The following is a 25,200-nucleotide window of genomic DNA, read 5'->3' on the forward strand; positions in this document are numbered from 1 at the left end:
ACTTTCTCCGCTACATACCTGTCTGAAAATAAGTAAATTTAAATTATTCCAGAAATGATGGGATGCTGCGACATTGTTTAAGGCACTTCAATGATGTTTTACCAAACATTTCCGCTTGGTACAGTTTAATTAAAGCACGATTACGTGTTTGTTTAAACGCGTCACAGCAGTATACACTTTTACTGCTCAAGGTTACTAAACGGACTGAAAGAAGCATATGCTGCTTAAGACATAGTTTAGTCAACGACTGAAAGTGAAGAAATTGAAGGTGGGAGAAATTGCCTGTGCAGTACAAAATATTATGAGATACAATACACTTGACATTGGATATGTTATCCATGTACTAAAGAGCCATCCACCACAAATCAGCAAAAAGGTCAATTCAGCTTTTGTTACTCTAAGGAGAAAAATGGTTTTGATTTAGTTTTTCAATACAGTTTGCATACAACTGATTACTGTGAATTTTACAGTTTGTCCAAAGGTACTTTTTATTGTAAAATAGTCATTTGTTGGTTTATAGCTGTTTGGAAGATATACGTTCCGTTCACCATCATAACACTAACACGCAACTGTAAATAAGTCATCTTGTATAATGCAGATGGTTTGAAATTTATAAATAAACCTGACAACTTTAATGAAACTTGCTGCACTTTATGTGCGAGGCAACTATTTGAGAATTTTTACCAGAATTTACTTATTTCACGTAAAAGCACCAAAGCATTCATTTGGCAACTCTGGTTTGATTATAAAATTATTCTTGACTTTTGACGTTTGACGTTAATCTTAAATAAAAATTATGTAAACCAATATATCATCTATATAAATAAGTGGTTCCAAGTACCTACTATTATGCAGGTGGTTGTCTCTGTACAGGATAGCCAACTAAGGATGCGAGGTACTGTATTTAGGATCTGCAATTGAAACAAAAATTTTATTTAGTAATATGGCCATTGAAAATAGGGAAATACATCTAAAATATTTTTTGTGATTCCAGCGTTGCCGCATCTACATCAAATCAGCGGCAATACCGAATTTTCGTTCCACAACTCTAGTAAATGATTCTATGTCTTGATTCTGTCTTGAATCTAGACAATATTTGTTCTAATCAGTTTTTCTCTAAATCTTGTCGTTTTCGAGATATTGACTATTAAACATATTTTACTTTCAAATGTGACATCTAATGTCAGAACCGTGTTTGTTTATATTTTGAATTGCATTTACAGAAAAAAAAATTGGGGTATTGGGAGTAAGGGAAGCTTAGTTTAAGCGTGTTTAAGAGACCCTCAGAGTTTTGAGATCGGATGCGTTTTACTGGGCATTTGTGTATAAACTTTGAGTAATAATGGAGGCATGTTTATTTGCGTAGACTTTCAGGTAGGGGCTTAACAATTCAATGTTTCTTACCGGTTGAATAAGCTTACTCATGCTAGTAAATGGTAATACTTAGCTTTAGTACTGCAGGCACATTTTTAGATCAAACTATAGACGTCAGCTTCGCACATAAATCTAATAGAATAAAGTTGTTTGGAGCTAGTATTCGACGGTTTCGGCATAACAGAGAGGGCACGTTGTTGGAATGTTGTTTGTCCACAAGTAAACCGTTTAATGACCACAGGAACGTAAAATAGTATCACAAGTCACAACAAATTTCAAAATCGCTGATATTTACGTCAAACTTTGACACTTCGAGACGTAAAACGATCGGGTGAGATAATCGGTGATCGGAATAGCTCGGTAACAAGAAAATCGAAAAACAAACAACAACATTGCGCACTATTGCCAACATATTTTGAGGCGCGTAATTTAAATTTTCGTATCTATGCAATGTTATTGTTCAGTAAGTTCGGTTGGCAATAGAATCACCTTTGTTATGGCGTGCAAGTTATAATAATCAGGGTATGTGTCTATCTTACTTTTTTTGAAATCTATCTATTAGATAGGAACATGTAAACCGTTTTTCTCTATCTTGAATCGTTCGCTTAGTATAGCTTTCCAAACAGTAAAAATTACAATGTTTCGAAAACGACAATATTTAGAGATAAACTGTTGGCCATCCTGTACAAGAGATTTGATCAAGTAAATCTTCTTAAATTTATTAAATAATAATTGTATTTAAAATGCAAACAGTTCTCAAGTTAGTTTGGAAGTTAAACTGTTCATAAATTAATATAACCATGAAAGATTTCTCAGAAAAATGTGAATCACCCTGGAATTTTTCCTGGATTATACCCGGATTCCTAGCAGGTACTTCGTGCCCTCAAAAAGATGAACATATTAACTTTCTTATGGCAGAAGGTCAGTTTTTACGTTTTGACACTAATAAAGAGAGGTGAATACTGGTATTTTTAGGAATTAAACATTTGGTGACGCTGTCACCCGAATATCGACCCGCTATAAGTACAAAGAATTGCGATTTAACGCGATACGATATGCCCACTGAAGAGTTTGAGGCACCCTCACTAGATGATATGAGAAGATTTATTGAAATTTGCGAGCTTTGTAAAAGTAAACACGAGGTAACGTTTAACATTGAAAATCCGGATCTAGTGAGTGATTTGCATCCATAGTAGTTCGTTTTGAGGCTCCATCTACCGGGCAGAGCAAATGTGGCGTTACGATTACATAATTTGACAGTTGGTCATATTATTGTTTGGTTAATTAAAATAACGTCAAACTCGCTCTGCACGCTCCATTAGACATCTTAATGATTTTGTTTCATTTTAGCCTATTGCAATACATTGTCGAGCAGGCCGTGGAAGAACAGGGACAATGGCGGCCATTTATTTCGTGCATTTTTTTGACATGTCACCTGACATGGCAGTGAATAAAATCAGGATGATGCGACCCGGTTCAGTTGAAACTTACCAGCAAGAGAAAGCTGTCGCCTCGTACAGAGATTGGTTAAGAACATCAAAAAAATCACAAATATAGTAGCCGAATTTTCATAAAGCTCAGTACAGTGATTGGTAAAAAAAACAGCTTTCAGCTTGCTGCCTAACCAATCACAAACTAGGAACAGTGCTGCATTACATTGTAAGAAATCTGTCAAATGTCAAAACAGAGCTGTATAAACGGCTAAAAGACTTGATGTTAAACAATACACTTAAAAGTAAATGTAATTTTATTAACTGTTGAACTTACATATAAAACTAACAACTGTATAATAGAAATAAATACTAAATAAAGTATAACAAAGTCAGGCAGTCGTAATGCAAAATCAATAAATGACAAATTTTAACAATAGAGCACAATAAAGCAATTTGTTAAATTAAACACTATAATAAATAACATAAATCCTAGTGGTTTCAGTCTATAATTGATATTGTTGTTAATTTAATTTATTTTCGTGCCAGAAAGCCGTCCAGGGTGTTTTCGTGCGCCTCTGGCTGTTTCTTCCGTAATTTCAAACACCCTGTATACTTGATTAATATTGATACATCAAATTTGGTTAATTTGTTCATATCTCTAATTTAATCGTTCAGTTAAATTAGTTATAAAAATACGTATTAAATAAGTTAATATAGTTCATTCCATCTACACCTTATTACTTATTTTAAATAATTACTGAGTAACACAATAAATAATTATTATTTTACATTAAAATAAACTACACATATAAATGACTGTATATCAGTTAAATAATCTAGAATAGGCGAGGTTTTGGCAGTTTCAGCTACTAATAAAGCCCAAACAAAAATTATTAAAACATATGTACAGGGTTATTGATTGAATTTAGACCACCCCAATACAAGCTTTATTTTTAATTTTATATAGACAAAATGTGTCCAGGAATATAGGAGACCTTCGTATCTATCACTTTCATTCTGAAAAGTTTTTTACTAAAAAATGAAGCTTGTATTGGGGTGGTCTAAGTTCAATCAATTGAGCTTATTATTAAATTTAATAAATAGACCTAAAATTTACTGGAGAATCCGAATTTGCAATAAAAAATATGGCATACCATTTAAAAAATGGTAAGTTCGGTTAGCTACGTACTTTTGAGACACCCTGTATAGACAAAATTTATCCAGGAATATAGTAGACCTTTGTATCTATCATATTCAGTGTTTTTCTAAAACTAAAAATAAAGCTTGTATTGGGGTGGTCTAAATTCAATCAATAACCCTGTACATTACAAAAATTCTAAAAGTAACGGCTTACGGCTTTAAGAATCTAGCAGTCTTCCAACTTTGCAGGTGAACCAACACTGCAATATAATAAATTTACAAAAAAATGCATTTTTCCAATTTTTGAAAGGTTGATTTGGTATAATTAATTATCTTACCATACTTATTGATAATCATCATATCCATAATCGTCGTAATCGTATTCGTCTCCGCCACCAACTTCGTCTTCGTGATGTTGTTGCAACATCTGTAAAACGCCAATCTCATTGGCAGATTCGTCTGGTAGTTCCTCGTCAAAGTCTTCTTCCTGTTCCTGTTCGTCGTTTATTTCTTCTGGAACTGAAATTACGGCTATCATATTGTGAAACTCCAACTAGTTGAATAATATACAAACCTGGATTTTGTTTAGCATCATCTTTGGCACTCGTTGAATTTCTTCGTTCCAAGAAAGGAAGACCGACGTCAACCAACCTAACGTTCTTTGCTACTTTCTTGGGCGTTGCCGGTTCATAAATTATACCAGATGTTGATGACAATCTTCGTCTAAAAAAACTATTTAGATAACAGAAATTTCAGGATCTAAATTTTGAATTAAAGTACCTTTTGATAGATTCCGAAGTCGTCGGACTAACGTCTTCTTTAATTTCAGTCACTTCACTGGAAACTGTGGCAGTGTTCAAATTCTTCAATACCTCATAGTTGATTTTAGATGATATTTTTTTCTCTTGAATGATTTTTTCTATGGCCTCACCAGCAGAATTAGCCGGTGCCATTCTAGCCTTTTTCGACGTTCTCTTACGGGGCTTCTTTTCGGGTTTTCCTTCTTCTCTCTCTTTCTTCAATTGTTCTTCTTTTTCTAGAATATTACAGTATCGATGAAAAACTGTCTTACAACTAGTTTGGTTAAGTTAAATTAGGGTAATTAAAAACAAATGGAAATTTACCAGTTTGTTTCTTTAAATAGTCAGCGTTTTGTACGTGCCACAAGTCTTTTTTAACTTGGCATTCCTTATCCGACATAATGTAGGAGTCCAGTTCTTCGTCATCGATATCGTCCAAATTGAAGGACGTGTTCAATTGACTTTCTTGAGGTTGGAGAGCGTTGCTGGTATCGTCCATTGTGGATGGCAGTCTCAATATGGTCTCAATGGTTGGTACTAACAATGTTGTAAACAGTAATTTCAGGCTTTTTGGATTTTTAGGGGCATGATATCTATAATTTTATTAATTCACTTACCGGATTCAGTTTCTGGTGGATAAGCAGGATCATCCAATGACTGCTCAATAATTTCATTGATGACGTCGAATGTGCTCTCATTAATAAACTTGTTGGTCTCAATTTGTTCCAGCTTTCTTTGATTTCCTAATTCTGGTGTAACATTATAAAACATTAGTTAATAAGAACTCGTTCAATTTTTAAACATACTCGTAGGTTGCATCAACCCTGACTTGGCTCTAGTCTGTGCAAGATGAGTTTCGATTTGCTTCTGTAGATCACTGAAGTTATCTGCTTCTTCTTCTATTACCTAAATGACAATATTTATTAAGATTACTATAAACTATTGATTCAATATGTAACAAACCTTCTGCAATCGTTCTTTGTCCTTTTTTCTGGCAGCCTTAAACGAAGGTGGATCTTGCTCTTCTTCTAGATCAACTGTCATAAATTCTTCTAAGGTCAGAGCACTACTGGGTGTATCTCCAAACTCTATTAATCTAAAATAATGATTTAGATAGTTTTTCTGTAAAGTTTTACCTCTTTTCTAATAAACATTTACCTTTTCCTCATGGTGGATTCATGGACTTTAACCACTTTGACTATGTCTGTCACAGAACGGTTAAATTCGTGTAAACGGGCAGCAATTAATAAGGCTAGAAATTAAATATACCTATATCCTACTCAATTAAGTAGAACTTGTTAAAGGACTCACCTGCACCACATAATCCAGATGGTCGTCTTCCAGAATGTATACTGTCTCGTTTCATCCTCTGAACCAATCGCAATGCCGTGTTAGTAACTTGCTGAGTTTTGGAAGCAAACTCAAGCTTAGATGCGAAACGCAGTATATACAAACATGGATCTGAAATAAAACGTATTATCTCTGAAGAAATATTTGATGGGACATTGTCGCTGCGAAAATTTGCAAACTCGGCTATCATTAATCATCTTGCCACTCTGGTCAGTAATGACCTTAAAAAAGTCTGAAAAGGATTCAACCAGTTTGCAAGTAACTAGAACTAGGGCAATTGTAGTAATGTTGCATTGTTTTGACATTGTAATGCACCAAGTCACAGCAAGCATCGTAAAATGTTTATTGCCCGAAACAGAGAACATCAAACTTTTACTTTTTAACAGGAAATTAGAAACATAATTTAATTAGTGTAATGATAGAAAAGTTTCGTTAATTATAGAAAGGAATACATAAGTGAAAATGATCAATTAAATTTCGCCATTAATCGATCACCCAGATTGATTTTTTTTAAGTCAAATAACGGAGTTTTTACCGATACTTAAAAAAATATCCTTCAATTTACTGTAATTATTACATATGCGTAAAATGAGATATCTAATATGGTTGAAAATCTTAACAATATAATCACCCGATCTATTGCAAGTAAATTTACTATTACACAACTATGCATGTGTGTATCATAATTATTATTATTTGATTGTAAATTATCCAATATGGTTCAAAGAGTTCTATTGTAATTTTAAAAAGGTTGAAAGTTGATTTGATAATTGACTAGATAAACAGTAAGTAATGCAGTTATATGAAATAGAAACGTTAATTAAACACTTTTGCAGAATGTCAGTTTTTGTTTTAAAAATAATCACTACTAATACCAAAAAAATATGATATTATAATCTTGGAATACTGTTCTCTATAGAATTAGATTGAAAATTCTGTTCACGATGAGTAGGTGGTTTCATCTATGTTGTTTGTTAGATACCTACATTATCAATGCAAGGATTGCCTCTCAAAAACAATAAAATAACCATTACAACTTGGGGTGTAATAAAAATTTCCGTAAACGATAGTTTATATGATACAAGCGCATCTAGAAGCGAGGTCGCTCATGCTGAATTGCTTACCATTCAACTGATCATCCCGCGTTTATAAATAACAACAATATACCAATTTAAAAGTTAAGAAATAATGAAAAAATAGGTTATTGTTTTAGTCAGCAAAAATTAGCTATGTCTATACAGGTGTGGTAAATCCAAAACCGACCATAGGAAAACCGTGTAACTGACAGAGAAACGTAGATAATTGCATGCGTGGGACAAAGACAGAAAACGAAAAAAATATCAAGTAGGCCATATTTTCAGTACGCTGTTGCCAAAATCCAATACCGTCGACAAAATGTATTGGATTGGTATTGGATTTTGGCAACAGCGTACTGAAAATATGGCCTACTTGGTATTTTTTTCGTTTTCTGTCTTTGTCCCACGCAAGCAATTATCTACGTTTCCCTGTCAGTTACACGGTTTTCCTATGGTCGGTTTTGGATTTACCACACCTGTATGTAGTCCACAGTCATTGGTCAAAAAGGCAAGCTGAAAGCTGCTTTTTTGACCAATCACAAACGATAAACAGGCGCCTTTTTTCAATCAGAATTATTTGTATTATATATTTTTAAATTTTCAGTAGCCTCAAATCCTGAATTGTTCAAGACTTTTTTTTAAATTGCCAGAAGCTGCTCTGAGAAAATCCTAAATAGTCTAAAAAGTGTCTTAAAATTGTAAGAAGCCTCTGAAAAGCCTCTACATTGCATTTTGCAGCAATTATGTGAAATAACAACTAAAAATATGGTAATATCCAGACTTTACCTAACACTTTGCATAAAAAAAATCTGATTATTTACTTACTATATTGCTAATGTCAAGTTGAAACACGTTACTTAATAATTTGCCCATTAGCTTGCCCGAGAAAATTAAAGTCAATTTAAATTCAATATTGTCCATTAGGCTTAAGTTTCTGCAAGAATTTTGTTATTTACATATCTATTGTATGTTTACCGTATAATAATTCTTGAAACCCTGTTATAATAATTATTTAGTTTTATATTTTTAGACTGCTTACACTAACACAAAAATAAACAATCTAACAATCCAAACTTGACACGTACAGAGGCCATCAAATAGCAATTGCTTAACCGTTTAATTTTGTATAGGAAGACACGCAAAAATAGTTTTGTTTATGGTCGTTTCTCAACATTCAAATGTCAATAAGAGAACAATAGTGATTGCGCAAGATTGTATTAGAATACGTTCTAGGCCAATAGTAAATAGGGTGACAATGCGTCTTTTTTCTAGCAGGTTTGTATTAATTAATAACCTCTCTCTCTACGAATTTCAACATAATTGACTGCATAGCTAAATATTTAGGTAGTATTTTAGGATGTAAGTTTCAAAACAGGTTTGACTAAGAACAGTTGTTCCAAAAATTTCAATTGAAAGTAAATTATTGATTATAGTGATAAATTGACAACTTTCTTTTCTATTATTGAAAATGTTGCGAAAAACTTTTATGACGCATTTAAGGATTTAATTGTTTTATGATTTAGAAAGTATTTAATTAGTAAAAATACCTGTATTCAAGCAAATCATTTTGCAATAACCATTACCCAAATTTTAAAAACTAATCATCTCTTCAAGTTGTACACATTTATCGTCCTTGGCCTGTTGGCTTTTGCTGTTCTTCAGTTTCGTTTCGCCATTGAGAAACTCTTTACTGATGTAGCTTATGTTACCACAAAAACATGATTTATGTCGCACCCGAACAAATATACTTTTTTCATTTTATACAAAATATCATGTTATTCAGTAATTTCAGTTCAGAAAAGCGTCTAAGGCCAATTAAGATTTTTTTATTTCACCATTAGTATAGTTACACCATAGCACGCTATAGTATCATAATCAAATACAACGTTAGTAACACATATCAGTAAATATACCCCATTTACCTATAATACATAGTTATGAAATGAATTACCCAAAATCCACTTAGAGCTAAAGATCAGACAATGTTCGAATGTTATAAAGATCATTATGGAACATTGGAACTACGTTTGAATACGTTTACCACAAAACTTGAAGATTGACAGAACAAAGTAATTTAACATTTTCTGAATATTTTCCGAGTAACTTCAAAAATCTCACTTGAGGTTAGGTTAGGTTAGGTTGCTCTCCTTTCGAGATATCTTAAGAATTAGGAAATAAGGAGTTACTCGTCTGGCCACCATAAACTCCACAACTAAATGAATGTCATTTTGGTTTCTGGATTGGCTGAAGTATTGTATCAATGAAATGAGATGCAACCCTGTTTTGGATCGGTTTTTATGGCTATCAAAGTATTTATCCGTCTCAGTCTTGCTATAACAACATTTTTTCATTCATCCATCGAAAATGGTACTTTCAGTGGATTGGGCTCATTTGAGTTCAAACTGATCGTAAAGTGATAAAGATCGAAGAAAATAATCTTTGAAGAAAAAATCTATTACTTTAAAAATATTGTTAAATAGTCGAGTTGTCGTTTCACTACCATTCAAAACCTGCAAACTCATTGACTTTTCCATTGCAAACACCAGAAGTGTTGTCTGGGTTTTATTATCAACATTCCTTTATATTTGTTTGTATTTGAGAATGGTTTCAATGATGCCAGCAATAAGCGAAAGTAGTTGCAATAAGAAACATGACTTATTCTGCTAAAATAGCAAGTTGATAAATATCTTAAATCAATGTCGTTTCCCAGCATGAATCCAGAGAACCTGATGGTTCCTAAAAAGCAACCACAAAAATGAGATTAAAAATGATAACACAGTTTTCTTTTTTTTTTAAACTCACACTTGAAACTTTGCTCTTCAGGCTCCGTGCTCAAGAATGTGAAACTTACAGACGGTACCTGCTATACGACCACTTAAACCACACGCACGGTGCCAGATCAAAACAAAAAGGTGGTCGTCCTTAGATCGAGCCGGCCTTGGGCGACCATGTGGTACCCGAAGAAAGCTCCATGGTATGAATTAGTTGGGTGCGATCGAATTCAGTCGCGCTTAGGTACCATTACCGGCGGGTTTGAAGACGTTTCCGAGTCAGGCGATCCGAAATTGACGGAAATCGATAATCGGTGGTATTTCTTGATTTGGTCATTCGAGCAAAGTGTGTTAATAGTTTATTGACGTTGATGAGTTGCGGTTTTTTGGTAGATGCCAGCCGGGACCCAGCCGAATAGATAGAATAGAACCAATTGGTAATAAAATGACTTGACAGTTTTAGCGAATTAAAATGCGATTTTTTCCTGATTTTTTAATGATATTTGTCTTTAAAATTGACGCAAATAATAATAATTAATATATAAGTTTGTTTCGTAGATTTTGATAGCTTGCGTCAACTTTATTTTTTCAAGTAGAAATAGATTTTTTCTAAAAAACTTGAATCAATATTGATGTTTTAACAATTGAAACTTGACAATTTGGTGAAATTTACTTTTCAGATATAAAAATTCTTGATAATTTGGCCAAAAATTTTGGCTCTGAATTTTAGACAGCCTGTCTGGAAAAAGATAACAGCATAACACATACATACATACATTTTGTAAAATACTGCGTTTAAACTATTCATAAATATGGCAATATGCCATTTTAAAATTTGTCGTACAAAAGGTACAATTTTATTTTGTCGAATATCTCCAAAACGATTATATCTAGATATAGGACATTATACACAAAATGTGGCTGAAACAACAAGCAGAACTTTAATATAAGCAAGTTGACAGCTACTTCCGGTTGAAAGTGACAGAAACATAACAATGTTTTTAAAGTATAGCACGTATTGAACTTATCTCGATTCCAAAATTTCAAATTTCTATAAAGAGTTGATCCTAATAAAAGATTTGGGTGGTTAACTATTTTTGACTCTAAGGGTTATTAATAAACCAGAAAATGTAAGAGGTGTTTCATTAAAAATTTAATAACTTTATAATATTTTTTCAATTTTGCTCATTTAAATTCCCTTTAATCCATTAAAACATTTAGTCATTTATTAGCCACACTTTTGAAAAAAAAAGAGAAAAAATGTTATTACTTATTCTTTTCCTCGAATTGATTACTGTTTAATTGAAAAGTGTAAACGATGTGGTAAGGAGAATCAATTGCTGCTGTAGGTAAAATCAGCTGGGTGTCTACTTGTATTGACACATTGTAGTGTAACCGGTAATTTAAAATTATGAAACTTTCGCCATTACTTATACCTACTATTGACTATTTTGACTTATTCCTAAAAATTAACCAAATGGATCATTCTGAACATTTCAGCAAGGTTCATGTTACACCACAATAGTTTGGCAATGCAATCAAATTAACATACAACAAACAAAATCAGTTGCAAATCGATAGTGATGGCACAACGTTATTAGACAGGTACCAATAAAGATATATGTGTATCTCGACCTCGGCACACCTAAAAACGTAAATTGCTACACATCAAATTAACACACTTGGTATCATCGGCACTTTCACGGTCACGTGAATTTGAAGGTTGCCCAACAACTACCACTTTCTCAATAATTTTGTCATTGTCCTTGACTCTTCCTCTGTAACGATCGATAACCATTTACATTCCTACATGGAGATTACTTTCTCCTAATTATTTTTTTTTTGTCAATTAGACATATCGTTAAAAAAATTTTTTGTATAGCATTGACGATCACTCGCTTAAAATTATTCAAGCCTTTCAAGCACACCAAACCAATTTTACATTAAGGATGTTGTCGATCAAAACGCATCAGATTGTCAATCCTTTAGCTTACCAAATTTTTTCTTAAATTCTTAGTCATTGAGAACCAATGGTATAGGGTGAATCCAAGAATTCTCTCTAGGAACAGCTTCTTCTTCTTCTTCAAGTGCCTTATATTGGCGATCATCCTGGATATGATGACTTTGTTCACGACTGTTTTAATTTGAATAGTTCGGTAATAGTTTTTGGTAACCAAGTTCCTAAGTTTTTAAGCCATGGTATTCTCCATCTTCTTGATGGTCTTCTGCCATAAACTTTCCCTCGGAAAACAGACTTTAAAAGGTGATATTTGCGTTCATGATTATTCACGTCATCATTACTTCCAAGTCCTTCTTCATTCTCTCCATTACTGCCCTGTTGGTTATTCTGTCCATCCATAATATTTTCAGCATCCTCCTCTAGAGTCACAAAGGCTCTAGTGTGTTGTATCGGTTAATGTCCATGATTCCATTCCATAGAAAAGAATCTTCTCCGAGTCTCATTTTTATGTCGATGATGTGACTTTTAAACAGTTTATCCATTATCTATCTCTAAGAAGACCTAAAGATAACTAAATAATCACTATTAGTGTTAGTATTTTCAGTTTATTTATCTTATTTAGTTTTGTGTGGTACCACAAAACACACACATATTTCGTACTAATATTAATGAGAAAAGGTCATTTAACGTGTCGCGACCTATATTGTAATAAACCATTAACAAACTGTTGTTGACCTTTACGTTCAGTTCCGGCCAGTCAGGAAGTATGCTGAAACCAGTTTTCTGGGCGGATTGGATGCCGATAGATTTTTCATTCGAAGGCTGCAAATTGCAGTCGTGTGCATTAAGAGTACATGCGGTACAAAACGAAAACATTTCAGGTTGATGATAATTAATCAGCTATGATGGGACATTTACGTAGTTCGAGAACGTCACAATTCGCAATAATCAGTTCAGCAAAGGTCACAACGTCAAAATAAGCTAATTTGATGTTAAACGTAATTGCATACGCTATAGACAATTAAAGCAGTCTTAAGGAATTTCAAAACTTTAATTATGTATAAGAATCCCATGGTAAAAAAAGATAAATATTGCAAATCAATGCTTCAGACAAAAATGGAGATAACTTTATAAGTGACATGAGTCAGTGAGCCAAAACATATATGTGACGTCATTCAATAGTTGGTCACGTGACCGTGATAAAAATTCTGACGTCACATTCCGACTTTTTTTTAAAAGAAAGTTCACAACAATTCTGGTTGTAGTTTCAAGGATGGAATTGATATTCTTCTTGAAACCGAACCACTTTTTTATTTTGTCTAGATGTAGTTTTTCTACATTAATCATTTTACGAAATTTACCAGTGATGACATCTGTTGACTCTGAAAGGCCATCAATCTGATGTTTTTGATTATTAATCAAACCACGTCTGCTTCTTCAGTCACTAATCAATAGAATGAAATGACGTGGTTTTGAAACACTAAAAACTCCTTTTTTTACAATTTGAGTGTTTGAGTTTGTTCAGTGTCAGCGGTTCTCAAAATGTTTTTCTAGTTTTGAAATGTGACTGGCTTTAAATCAGAAAGACTTAAAATGTGGTCTGCCCTAACCTAACCTGTCAGTGGTTCCCAAAATGTCTCATTAACGCTCTAATTAAAAACAATCAAAATTAAGATTTTGTTCAGTGGCAGCGGTTCTCAAAATGTTTTTCCAGTTTTAGAATGTGACTGGCTTTAAATCAGAAAGACTTAAAATGTGGTCTGCCCTAACCTAACCTGTCAGTGGTTCCAAAAATGTCTCATTAACACTAGACTTTAAAACAATTAAAATTAAGATTTTGTTCAGTGGCAGCGGTTCTCAAAATGTATTTCTAGTTTTGGAATGTGACTGGCTTTAAATCAGAAAGACTTAAAATGTGGTCTGCCCTAACCTAATCTGTCAGTGGTTCCCAAAATGTCTCATTAACGCTCTAATTAAAAACAATCAAAATTAAGATTTTGTTCAGTGGCAGCGGTTCTCAAAATGTATTTCTAGTTTTGGAATGTGACTGGCTTTAAATCAGAAAGACTTAAAATGTGGTCTGCCCTAACCTAATCTGTCAGTGGTTCCCAAAATGTCTCATTAACGCTCTAATTAAAAACAATCAAAATTAAGATTTTGTTCAGTGGCAGCGGTTCTCAAAATGTATTTCTAGTTTTGGAATGTGACTGGCTTTAAATCAGAAAGACTTAAAATGTGGTCTGCCCTAACCTAACCTGTCAGTGGTTCCCAAAATGTTTTTCCAGTTTTGGAATGTGACTGGCTTTAAATCAGAAAGACTTAAAATGTGATCTGCCCTAACCTAACAGTGGTTCCCAAAATGTCTCATTAACACTCTAATTTAAAACAATCAATAGTAAGGTTTGGTTCAGTGTCAGTGGTTCTCAAAATGTTTTTCTAGTTTTGGAATGCGACTGGCTTTACATCAGGAAGACTTAAAATGTGGTCTGCCCTAACCGAACCTGTCAGTGGTTCCAAAAATGTCTCATTAACACTCTAATTTAAAACAATCAAAATTAAGGTTTTGTTCAGTGTCAGCGGTTCTCAAAATGTTTTTCTAGTTTTAGAATGTAACTGGCTTTAAATCAGAAAGACTTAAAATGTGGTCTGCCCTAACCTTACCTGTCAGTGGTTCCAAAAATGTCTTATATTAACACTCTGACTTAAAAAATAGGTTATTTCCAACTTATGTGTCAAGGTTTATTTATTATTGCCTATTTACTTGTTATTAGGCATTCTGTGCATCATACATAAGTATACACATACATCATTCTTGCGAAGCTGCTGTTGTGTCTGGCGGTGTCGAAGTTTTTATTGCACACTCACAATGTCTTGTGCATTCAAATTAGTTTTACACTTAAAGTGTAAAAAATGAAAATGAGGACAGACAAAATAAGGTGCCATTTTTTCCATTGAGATCTATTGTGGGTCAAACCCTGAAACCCTATGAATAAACGTTATTATTAGTAATATATTATCACTTCCCTGAAGCAATTAGATTATATCTGAAGCTAGTATTGGCAGTAAAAAGAAGGTTGATTACGATTATTACTGGTAAGTTTTTTTGTATACGCGATAAGATAAAAGAGGTTTCACAAAACAAACTTTCTTGAGTTTCTTGAACACCATTTGGCACATGTAATTGCATTATAATAGGTAAATATACTTAGCATTTAGCGGTATTTTGATAGCTGCTTTCTTTTTACGACCATTCTGAAAACAAAGAACCAGGGCTAGGCTAAGGCTGGAATATTTTCTGTAAATGAGCACACAAACCATTAAAGTTTAGTGTGACTTTGATGTATTAACATTTCACCTTCAAAAAGTCAAGGGTACCAATAGTGCAAATAAAATATAACTCGTTAAAGCGAGATGTTACTAACAAGTTTTTCGAAAAACAAAATGTTACTCACATACTTCCAAAATCACAGGTTTGCTGTTCACCTAACCCTTATTAAAACACAAAAATTCGATTTCAGAAGCAAGTTCCTGTTTTCGATGTTCACACAATGTTAAGTGAAGACCACTTAGGCTTGAAAGTAGGAAAAAGTGCTCTAACCTGGATTTTAGGACAAACAAACGTCTGGTAAGTTGCATGTTTAAAGTTTGTTATTTTAAATCACTATACTTTGAATGTTGTAGGTATATGCTGTATAATTTAGCGCAAAAGGCCAAAGAAAACAATTTTACCCAGATCCAGTCGGACGTTTCTATTTTGGACGAACTGTTTAGTTTGCCTGGGAAAAATGAACAAAACGCCGATTTGGAGGAATTGAGCAGATATTTTCAGATTAGGTACAGTGAAGGTAAGATAAACCAACACATTGTATAACAAATACAGTCTGAAATGTGTTGTCCCTATTTTCCAAAATTTGGCGTAAAACTAATATAAATTTCCGCCAAATTGTGGTAAAAACAGTAAAAGTTATACTTTGCACTAATAACAAAATAAACGTATTGACAATACATTTTCAATTAAATACCATCAATTACAAAAATTCCGCAATAAATTAGGTCAAACCACACGAGTTATACAATATTCCACCATTCACGTAATTTCAAATAGCAAAACATCCAGATGAAAACAATAGTTAATGAATAATACATTGTAATGATTTTTTCCAACAAAACATTTACTTGTTTCAAATTGCACACAAAAACAGACAAAAACAAATATTACCAATAACCAAACCACGATTATTATATTATTTCGTTCCACTGGAAAGAAAAAATGGTTTACAAAAAATAGACAAATTAATAACAGCTTGTTTAAATTAATGTAAATTTAAAATGTTACCAGAAGCGCACCTATCGTTAGGAACTCTATCAGAAACTTTCCCCTTCTGCTAAACATGCAGTTTTGTTGCATTAAGTTACCGATTTTCATCATTTAAGAAACTATTTTGCAACTGTCGCGCTTATTATCCGTGCGACAAATCGATTATGGACATAAAAATTCTAAAAAAAAAACAATTAAAACCCGCCACTATTGACTGCGACGATTACGTTATTAATCAGACTTAACGAAAGTTACTTCAAGCCAGTAGGAATTTAACTTGCAAAATGAACTATTGAAATTTTACGCCAAGTGTACAGTATTTATGTGCTAGAGTGTTCAGAACCGGCCTTTACAGTGTCTTACCAACAAGGTAAATTTAATTGAATAGTTTGCATATTTAATATATTAAAGTGTTTTCTAATGTCAAGAAACTCAGACAGCTAAAACACAGCGAACTGACGTTTTGTGGCAACAAATGGCACACTTGTAATAAACTGAACGATTTAGACTAAACTTAAGTAGCGGCAACAACGCGTTTTGCTTCATAAATAAAAATTAAAAAAGCCGGCACGCGCACATTGAACCTCACGAACAGACACAAGGTTGCCAGATTTAGAAATTTAAGATTTTATGTTTATTTACACTATGCCAGTTAAAAGGTTGTCAGGAATTAGATATTGTTTTTTTATGATACGTTCACATGTGCAGCATTTTGCGTAAATCTCTTCTACTGCCAAAGAACACAGAATAGTAAAGATAACAAGCAGGATATACTTGGCAACGTTGTCAAACTGAAACAAAACCCAACGCACTGACTGAACTGAAAGTAGTGGAAGTAAACGCAGTCAAAACATGGCGACGGTGGGTTTACGAACGTCACGGTGAACGCTGCTAACAAAACCGACAAAAAAAGGATTATCGAGACATGGCAATGTCCCATTTATACTCGAAAATCGCAGCGAAACCGGTAAACAAGAGATTAGAAACAATGTCGGTGTCGCAAACAAACGCCTGGATGAATGGTAAGCGTTAACATTTTGTCCTGGAAAGATAAAACGTAAATCAATATTAGATACAAGTGAACGCGTTCGGTTCGATGCCCTGACATGATCTTTATTATGATGAATTGCACGCGCCCAGGTTTTAAAGCAATAATTGTTGACTTAACTCGTTCATCGAAAGTTATATTGCTTGACATTTAAACGAAAATTGCTATTTTACAGGGTTGTAAACTGTTACAAAGTAACATTTTCTTAAACTGTTGCTTACAACCAAACAGTAACCCATGCAAAATGAATACATTTGAAGGTTTATTACCTTTTAATGTTTAGCCTGCCAAACTAAGCAGTAGAAGGTCTGATTTATTTTACTCTGGGACCTCGAAAAAGACAAACAAGGTTACATCTTAAGTTGCGTAGTTCCGGATTCAAGCTTCCTTTATTCTTCTTTGAAATTCAAGACTAGAGCTCGAATCAGATGAGAAAAGGCCACCGCATCATCAATGACGCAGTTTTTAAAACTATTTCTTTCTCCTTCTACAGTTGCCGTCGCATTAGATATAATCAGAGGCGTCCTATTAAAATATTCCCGAAAATATATTGTTAAGCGGTCAAAAAGCCACTTGGCAACGTAGTACGGTTTTTACTTGGACACAATTAAAACAGATGCGGCAGCGGCCAGGTACATTTGGACCTTTTTATATGCTTTTACTAGCCGGCACTCTAAACGGTGTTGCCAAGTTTAAAAAAATGTAGTGGCGGACAGGGAGACTTAGGGGGTTAGGTTAGGTTCCGTTTTAGTCTGGTGTTTTGGTTGTATTGTTGATGGTCGCAGTTGAAGTTCACATAGTGTTATGAATAAAAAACGTTATTTTGTCAAAATGTCTTTCAAAAAGGTTGGAAAGAAAGGTGTTATCATATACAGCCAAGGCCGTGAAATCGTCAGTAACGTCTTACAATTTATGAAGAAAGAAGCAGAAGGAGTTTCCATTCCTTTGAAAAACTTTTTGTCTTTTATTTTCTTTATTAAAAACGACGAAAATGTTTCATTTTACTGATAAAATAATAGCACGCCACTGACTGGCTGCAACAACTTGGAAAGTAACGAGAGCAGCAATATTTAAAGCGAGACGTACAGAGATCGTGACATCATCGTTTGATGACGCCTGTGGCCTTTTCTTAGCTGATTCGAGCTTTACGTTAAAAATTAATTTTCTTATGATTGACCCTTTTATGAGTTGCTTGATAGGCCATACTAGTGTCACTTGACAGCTTGTCATTGTCACTGCTGCTTTAGCTGTCAGAAATTTTTTTTTTCCCCAGATTATTCTAGGAAACTATTGGCTATAATTAGGTATGTCACACATGTAGGTATACACGTAAGAAATTATCCAAAACTATCCATGATAAGAAGAAAGAAACATTACACAAATCAATGGGCCATACAAAAAAAAATGGAAAAGTAGCCATAAAGTTTAAAAAAAAAAAAAAAAAAACTTTGAAGTGTCATCTGTCAGTATGGGGAAACATCAAATCCGTCACTTAATGGTCAAAAAAATCTGCAGATCCTAGCTCTCAATCAGTAGATTCATTTTTGCGTTAAATCACTACTATGAACTCTGATTCTCTGTACCTACTAGTTTATTAAGTAAAACTTTTGTAGCAGAAACCCTCACAAATGGCTCACTCAGCCTTTCACCTCCTCCAGCTTCAGTCCTACAAGCTGGACACTCGCAGCCGCATACTCTACCCCAGAAAGATTCTGGAGGCTTGTTGCAGGTAAATTTTACCACAACCAATCAAAGCAGAATAATCAAGTAATCTTGATATGTCAAGGTGATGCAGCCTGCCAGCAATCCAGGTTCTCCACCACCAACACCGCCTCTTGTATCACCTGTCGGACTAGGTGGAACTTTAGATCCGAATTGGCAAGCGTTGAAACCTACAGTACGAGAACGAAACGCCGCCATGTTTAACAATGACCTTATGGCTGATATAAGGTTGGTGTAACTATGGTAGAAATATATTTCTATCTAACTTGTTGTTTTTAAGGTTTGTTGTAGGACCTTCCGGTGCTACTCAAGTGATCCCGGCTCACAAGTATGTTCTAGCCACCGGCAGTTCAGTATTCTACGCCATGTTCTATGGCGGATTGGCTGAATGTAAAGAAGAAATTGAAGTTCCTGACGTGGAACCTTCAGCTTTTTTAATACTTCTAAAGTAGGTGTACAGTTTAATGCATTCTGATTAAACATTAAATGTGATGACACATTTTCAGATATCTTTACTGTGATGAAATCCACCTAGAAGCAGACACAGTGCTAGCAACACTGTACGTAGCCAAAAAGTACATAGTACCACATTTGGCTCGCGCCTGCGTCAACTACCTAGAAACCAGCCTGACTGCGAAAAACGCTTGTTTACTGCTAAGCCAATCGCGACTCTTTGAGGAACCGGAACTGATGCAACGATGCTGGGAAGTGATAGACGCTCAGGTAAGACACAGTTTAAGTTGTCTAGACTTAACCAGGGATTCGGGAAGTGTAACGGTGACAGACGGGGGCGAAAAGAAACGGCATTTTAGCCTCAGCGCTTGTTTACAATCGAATATTGCTTGAAGTTACAATTTGCTGATAAGTTCTGATAAGAGCGTATTGTAAATTGTATAACATAAAACGCATCATAAATTTACGTCAACGCTTAAAACACTGCCATTGTGATTGTGCTAACCCATTATGTGTATCTGGAAAAGTGATGTACTTGATTTATTAATGTGGAATATATGTATGTTTGCCTACTAACACGTCTATTGTGTACTTTTCCTTTCCCTTTGACTGTTTGAATTATCATTTTCTTCACTATATGTTGTGGGATACATAAGTAATTTTTCCAAAAAATAGGATTGATATTCCTTTTCCAGATTCACTTTAATTAAAAAACAGTTGGTACTCTTTAAGCTCTAACTTCAGTAAAACAATATTTTTCAGTGTATTATTTTAAAAGGTATCTTGTCTTTGATATCTTAAACTTTATTAACATGTCTTTAATAGAAGTCAGAATAATGTGAGCTCTTCTCTCTTGTTGCTGACGTGTTTATGTTCCAACTCTTTTGTTTTTTTGTTCTTTACTCCAACTTCTTGTAACCATCAGAGTGAATATTAGTTAACTCTTTATTTAGACAAAATCTTGCCTACTAGATGACTAGTGAAAAAATCTCCTGTCATTTTGTACAATTTCTAGATTACCCCAAGTCTAGTCAAAATTTTACTATTTTCTTTAGGTTAGAAAGATTTTTCGCTAGGAAAGAAAATAATAGAATAATTCGAAATTACTTAAACGACTAGCTTCTTTATTGGGTTAGATTTCATAAAAAATATAGTATAATTTAATCTGACACCACAATACAGCCATTCAGAGTGAAAGAAAGCTTTTCTTACAAAATTTGCATCAAAATTACTTATTATCAAATCATCTTGCAATGCTCCGAAAACTAAAAGCAAACGGATTAGTTCACATTTTCTCACCGTCTATTGAATTATTATAATTTATTTTGTACTATTTAAACAGGCTGAGATGGCGCTAAAATCCGAAGGATTTGTTGACATCGATATGTCAACGTTAGAATCTGTGTTAGGAAGAGAAACTTTGAACTGTAAGGAAATGAACCTTTTGGAAGCTGCCTTGAATTGGGCCTCCGCTGAATGTATACGAAGGTAACATGGCACAGTAATTATTATATCTAAAAATCTGACTGTGGCTATTAATTTCAGGGAAATTGAACCAACACCTCAAAACAAACGAGCGGTGCTTGGTAACGCCCTGTACCTAATCAGAATACCAACAATGACTTTGGAGGAGTTCGCCAATGGTGCAGCACAAAAAGGCATTTTAACACAACAAGAAACTATCGACATATTTTTCCATTTTACTGCCAACAACAAACCCACCTTACAATATCCAATAAAACCACGAGCGGGATTAAAAAGCCAGGTAAAAGTTAACGTTGTGTTTGGAGAGACACATTTTGGACATGGTTATTTGTAGGTTTGCCACCGTTTCCAATCATGCGCGTACCGCTCAAACCAGTGGCGTTATCGAGGTCGTTGCGATAGCATTCAGTTCTCAGTTGACCGAAGGATATTTGTGGTGGGCTTCGGACTTTACGGATCTTCAAACGGAGCGGCCGATTACACGGTAAAAATTGAACTCAAAAGACTCGGAAGAGTTTTGGCAGAGAACAACACCAGCTTCTTTTCTGACGGCTCGAGCAATACTTTCCACGTCTATTTTGACAACCCGATACAAGTGAGTTCGGCGAAATAACCACTCAAAAACTATTAATTTACGTTGCCATTTAGGTCGAACCAGAAACATTCTACACAGCGTCAGCAATCTTGGACGGGGGCGAATTAAGCTACTTTGGACAGGAAGGAATGAGCGAGGTAACAGTCGGACAGGTGACGTTTCAGTTCCAGTGTTCTTCAGAGAGCACGAACGGCACTGGAGTACAAGGCGGGCAAATACCGGAATTGATATTTTACGGACCGTCGCATGAAGAACATTAATCTTATCCATGTTCTCTTTACATAGTCTGAGGCCTAATCCATTTTAATTTCGCGTAAACCTGATCTCGAATGCAGAAATCTCTCAATTGTTTTAAAGTGCTGTGACTTTGAGTGAATAACAAGACACAATATTGAACTACTTTAGATTTAGTTTTACTTTAGTTACAAAGCCAAAAATGTGCCCGTGGGTTTTTTTTACTCGATTCTGGAAGGTTTAAGTGTTATTTTTATGTAATTTGATTACTGCTGATTGTATTACTACAAATATAACTGCAACTAACAAATATTTGTAAACTGACAAATTCTTCAGATATAATGAAGATGATCCTACAAGAAGTCATCAATTTAGTTAAAGTGATTCATAGTTGCAGTTGTTAGATTAAGAATGTTTACAATTGCATTTAGTCTGATATATCAACAACTATAGAATAGATTAATAAATACTTATTTATTATTAGAAACAGTACGACTTTGAATTCATTCTTATGGACTGATTCACAAAATGTCAAAGCCAAAACTAGAAGAAGACATTTTAAGTTGCGGTACCTGCAATATGCCTCACAGATTTAACAAATAAAGTGTATTAACACTGTAATTTTGCAAAATTTTCTATAACATCTCTTACGGTCTTTTCCAACCAATAGCATTTGATAGATAGATCGATATATTTATTTTTGTTCAATTCAGTACAAACTAGGTACTAAAGACCCTTGCAAAGGGTGTGGAACAATGTCAAAAAAGAAAGACAACAAAAACAAAGAGAATACATGATTAAGCCACACGTGCAGTATTTGCGTAAATCCCAGAACTATTCGTATTTGTAAAATTTCCTGCACAAAGTAGCAAAGATGTGTTTTTCTGCTCTCAACATTGAATATAATATTTTCTCTCTTTCCAGACAATTTTCTGATTACCACAATAATAATTGTCTAGACTACAAGCTATGCTACAAGTAAACCATCAAATTCTAAATGAAGAAAAAAATTAAAAAGCAAACTTACCTACTGAAGGCACGTTAATCGACAAGGTTTGAGCCAACTTCAGGTACGTTCTCCCCAGTTCATAACAACATATCTGCAACACATCGCTGATATCAATCAGCAAATCTAATTAAAAGTTAAGGACTCCAATCTCATTGATTACACATATCACTTAAACACAGATTTATTCAACTAATACGCTTTTTAATATATTCGTAAGAAGAATTTGTTATGCCCCAAGAAAACAAGGCTCTACCTCCGTTAATTATGACACCCCTATAAAAATTATAAAGACCTTGGCCGTTTATAGCATAAATTTCTTGCATGACTTCTTTAACACTTTTAAACCTCCCTCCTAGCTGTTTTTGTAGGTTTACTTTAATCACTTTAACAGGATAAAACAGCAAAGTCATCAAAGTTCCCAAGGCAGATCCGAACATAAAATGTTGAACGTTTTGATTCAAAGCAATGTTACTGAAATCAACTCGTTTATGCACCACTTCTTTAGTGATAAAAAAGCACGAGTTTGAACTAATATTCCGAAACAATACTATATTGTATCCTCGATAAAACTCCTTTAACGAGTAATCCTTTCCGATTATTTTGACGGCATGAAGCATGTTTTTAAATTTGTGATTGTAATCGCGGGACACTAAAAGCATTTGCACGCGTTCCAATGGCATAAAAAATGACTCGAATGTGCCAGAAAGACTGCAAGCGCACACTATTTCCAAGTATTCATTCATTTGGAACCTCTCCAAAGGAATCGTCATCATGCGATAGATGCCGAACATTGAAGACAGCTCCACGCCTCTTTGCAACATTGGAAGCAATGCTCCACGGTACAATACATGTAATCCTTCATTTCTAATCGTCTTAAATGAACTTGGGGCACTGCTGTGCTCCAAAATTTGCCGGTATATCAGTTTAGTAACTGGATAAGTGATGGTGATGGTTAAAAACGCTGATCCGAGACCGGCAAGGAATTCCACTTTGGCGGAGGCACGTTCATTCTGGGTTTCTTTTTGATTATTAGACATTTACAACAGATTTTTAGTGGACTGAACATTGTGTCACTGACACTACTGACACCATATGTAAATTTTTTGAAGTATGTAAGTGACACTGGTCAACATGAAGGTGGCTTTACATTACTATCACCAAACTAACTTCTGCAAGAGCAACAGCAGTTTTAGAAAACCAACAAGACTTCTCAATTCTGGTTTAATTATGTAAGTCATGGGAAAAAAAATAAAAACCCATTGAAGATTAATAAATTGTGATTCTTTGAGTATGGCCCTAGGGACTGCTAATTGATGTGTTCTTATGAATGGGGCCTATAACATTAATGAGGCAGATTGTAAAAAAATATAAATTTTGCTTACTAAGCTTGTTGCTAGTCTAGAAATTTACCTTTTACCTTAAGAGACAATATTCACAAGAACCCTTATTCTTCAACTTTTTATTTGACTAGAATTTAAAATAATGATTTTTGAGTGTATTGCTCAATTACTATAAATAGATATAGATGGAATTTACAGGATTTCAGTATTAAGGATTGTACCTAATTAATTTATCATCAACTGATTAATTAATTGATACAAAAATCTACTTTTATTGAACAAAAAAAGGATACGGGCTGTTCCTTCTGTTCTACAGCTCAGATACACGCAGGCAGCATGAATATGTGAGTTTTTCCTTCCTCTAGTCAAATTTCTTGTTAGTGCCATTTTAAAGAAACTGCATGCAGTATCAATGCAATGCTGAGATAACCTTAACTGGTTACCTAACATGGTGATACCATTACGGGCTTTACGGAGTGTAAGTTCTCTAGACTCCAAACCTCCACCCACATGGAAAGCTGGAAGACAATGAAGTTAAGACAAGAGTGTGAAATGGGAGAATTGTGGGACTTACAAGCACCAAACTTTGCGGCTCCACCTTTAGAATCAGCAGAGACAAACTGCCCAATGGCACTTGAAGTACCATGGGCCCCTTCCTCATACTGAACCTCAGCAACAATAATATTGTCTTCCAATACGGATCCGCAATTTGTACACACTGCATCTCCTCTTGCTGAGTCGACTTCAACGTCCACACTACCACAGTTTTTACATTTTTTTCCCGACGACATTATGTCACTTTATGTTAAAACAACAGAAGAAAGCAATAATAATACGCGACCCGACCGAAATTGACCCAAAACACTTCTGATTTTTAGTTAGAATTAAACTGCAATATGCAAGCAAAAGTTTCCTTCAGTGACAGTGAGGGTTATTTAATTTCTTGCTGACAAAGTTAGGTTAGATTACGAACAACCAACCAGCCTAACGTCAATTTAACGGTAAGTCCACGGTCGCATTCGTTTTGATCCATGAAGGGACAGTTCGACGTAACGATGACGTAATTTGACAGCTAATCAAATTACGATTTTG

The 25,200-nt window shown here is 34.4% G+C and overlaps 5 protein-coding genes and 1 long non-coding RNA gene across 22 annotated transcripts in view; 2 read left to right on the forward strand and 4 right to left on the reverse strand.

Annotated features, from left to right (window-relative positions):
• The window catches only part of conv (insulin like growth factor binding protein acid labile subunit convoluted), a 13,690-nt gene extending 11,881 nt beyond the window's left edge, over positions 1-1,809 (reverse strand). Inside the window, exons 1-2 of one of the 3 annotated variants that reach the window (XM_081973656.1) lie at positions 1,405-1,809; positions 19-204 (exon numbers count right to left, since the gene is read on the reverse strand). The gene's annotated coding sequence lies outside the window, so the exon portion shown is untranslated. Of the gene's footprint in view, positions 1-18; positions 825-845; positions 861-1,404 lie in introns of those variants that run through there. The other 2 variants (XM_081973655.1, XM_081973654.1) reach the window with 2 other exon arrangements.
• On the forward strand, positions 757-3,299 carry LOC145725089 (dual specificity protein phosphatase 23-like). Of its 10 annotated transcripts, none has more exons than XR_014177164.1 (6): positions 758-895; positions 995-1,051; positions 2,182-2,295; positions 2,350-2,516; positions 2,568-2,637; positions 2,725-2,764. XR_014177164.1 is itself a non-coding variant. In XM_081973685.1 (5 exons), the coding sequence occupies exons 3-5, from the start codon at positions 2,175-2,177 to the stop codon at positions 2,929-2,931; spliced, it is 495 nt and encodes a 164-aa protein (XP_081829811.1). In that variant the 5' UTR covers positions 758-895; positions 995-1,051; positions 2,128-2,174; the 3' UTR covers positions 2,932-3,299. The 10 variants fall into 10 exon arrangements, 8 of the variants coding, with proteins under 8 accessions (XP_081829812.1, XP_081829811.1, XP_081829805.1 ...); XR_014177165.1 differs by having other exon boundaries at positions 2,568-2,633; positions 2,725-2,740; XM_081973685.1 differs by lacking the exon at positions 2,568-2,637 and having other exon boundaries at positions 2,128-2,295; positions 2,725-3,299.
• Positions 3,104-25,115, reverse strand: Brf (Brf RNA polymerase III subunit). Of its 3 annotated transcripts, none has more exons than XM_081973657.1 (13): positions 24,683-25,115; positions 24,402-24,626; positions 22,787-22,891; positions 6,059-6,208; positions 5,906-5,999; positions 5,711-5,843; positions 5,554-5,653; positions 5,365-5,496; positions 5,072-5,284; positions 4,728-4,983; positions 4,522-4,670; positions 4,286-4,466; positions 3,104-4,207 (listed from the first exon to the last, which is right to left on the reverse strand). In XM_081973657.1, exons 1-12 carry the CDS (start codon positions 24,897-24,899, stop codon positions 4,291-4,293), a joined length of 1,950 nt encoding a protein of 649 aa, XP_081829783.1. In that variant the 5' UTR covers positions 24,900-25,115; the 3' UTR covers positions 3,104-4,207; positions 4,286-4,290. The 3 variants fall into 3 exon arrangements, with proteins under 3 accessions (XP_081829783.1, XP_081829784.1, XP_081829785.1); XM_081973658.1 differs by having other exon boundaries at positions 3,104-4,220; positions 4,284-4,466; XM_081973659.1 differs by lacking the exons at positions 22,787-22,891; positions 24,402-24,626; positions 24,683-25,115 and adding an exon at positions 16,252-16,583.
• Positions 6,957-10,100, reverse strand: LOC145725094 (uncharacterized). The gene is made up of 2 exons (XR_014177166.1): positions 9,976-10,100; positions 6,957-9,909 (listed from the first exon to the last, which is right to left on the reverse strand). It is a non-coding gene; the product is annotated as an uncharacterized LOC145725094 (long non-coding RNA).
• lute (BTB/POZ domain containing protein 3 lute) lies at positions 10,221-22,246 on the forward strand. 4 transcript variants are annotated; one of them, XM_081973660.1, is made up of 11 exons: positions 10,221-10,381; positions 15,423-15,529; positions 15,586-15,749; positions 18,884-18,999; positions 19,057-19,220; positions 19,273-19,440; positions 19,499-19,715; positions 20,788-20,933; positions 20,991-21,210; positions 21,265-21,525; positions 21,579-22,246. In XM_081973660.1, exons 2-11 carry the CDS (start codon positions 15,453-15,455, stop codon positions 21,783-21,785), a joined length of 1,740 nt encoding a protein of 579 aa, XP_081829786.1. In that variant the 5' UTR covers positions 10,221-10,381; positions 15,423-15,452; the 3' UTR covers positions 21,786-22,246. The 4 variants fall into 4 exon arrangements, with proteins under 4 accessions (XP_081829786.1, XP_081829787.1, XP_081829788.1 ...); XM_081973661.1 differs by having other exon boundaries at positions 18,887-18,999; XM_081973662.1 differs by lacking the exons at positions 10,221-10,381; positions 15,423-15,529; positions 15,586-15,749 and adding an exon at positions 17,043-17,244.
• LOC145725087 (mitochondrial nicotinamide adenine dinucleotide transporter SLC25A51-like) lies at positions 22,934-24,013 on the reverse strand. Its single transcript, XM_081973677.1, has one exon. The coding sequence runs from the start codon at positions 23,803-23,805 to the stop codon at positions 22,954-22,956; it is 852 nt and encodes a 283-aa protein (XP_081829803.1). The 5' UTR covers positions 23,806-24,013; the 3' UTR covers positions 22,934-22,953.
• Positions 25,116-25,200: the final 85 nt, after the last annotated feature.

The sequence above is a fragment of the Ips typographus genome, linkage group LG2, assembly GCF_016097725.1.
Source record: "Ips typographus isolate SLU linkage group LG2, UJ_Ityp_2.0, whole genome shotgun sequence".
Lineage (NCBI taxonomy): Eukaryota > Metazoa > Arthropoda > Insecta > Coleoptera > Curculionidae > Ips > Ips typographus.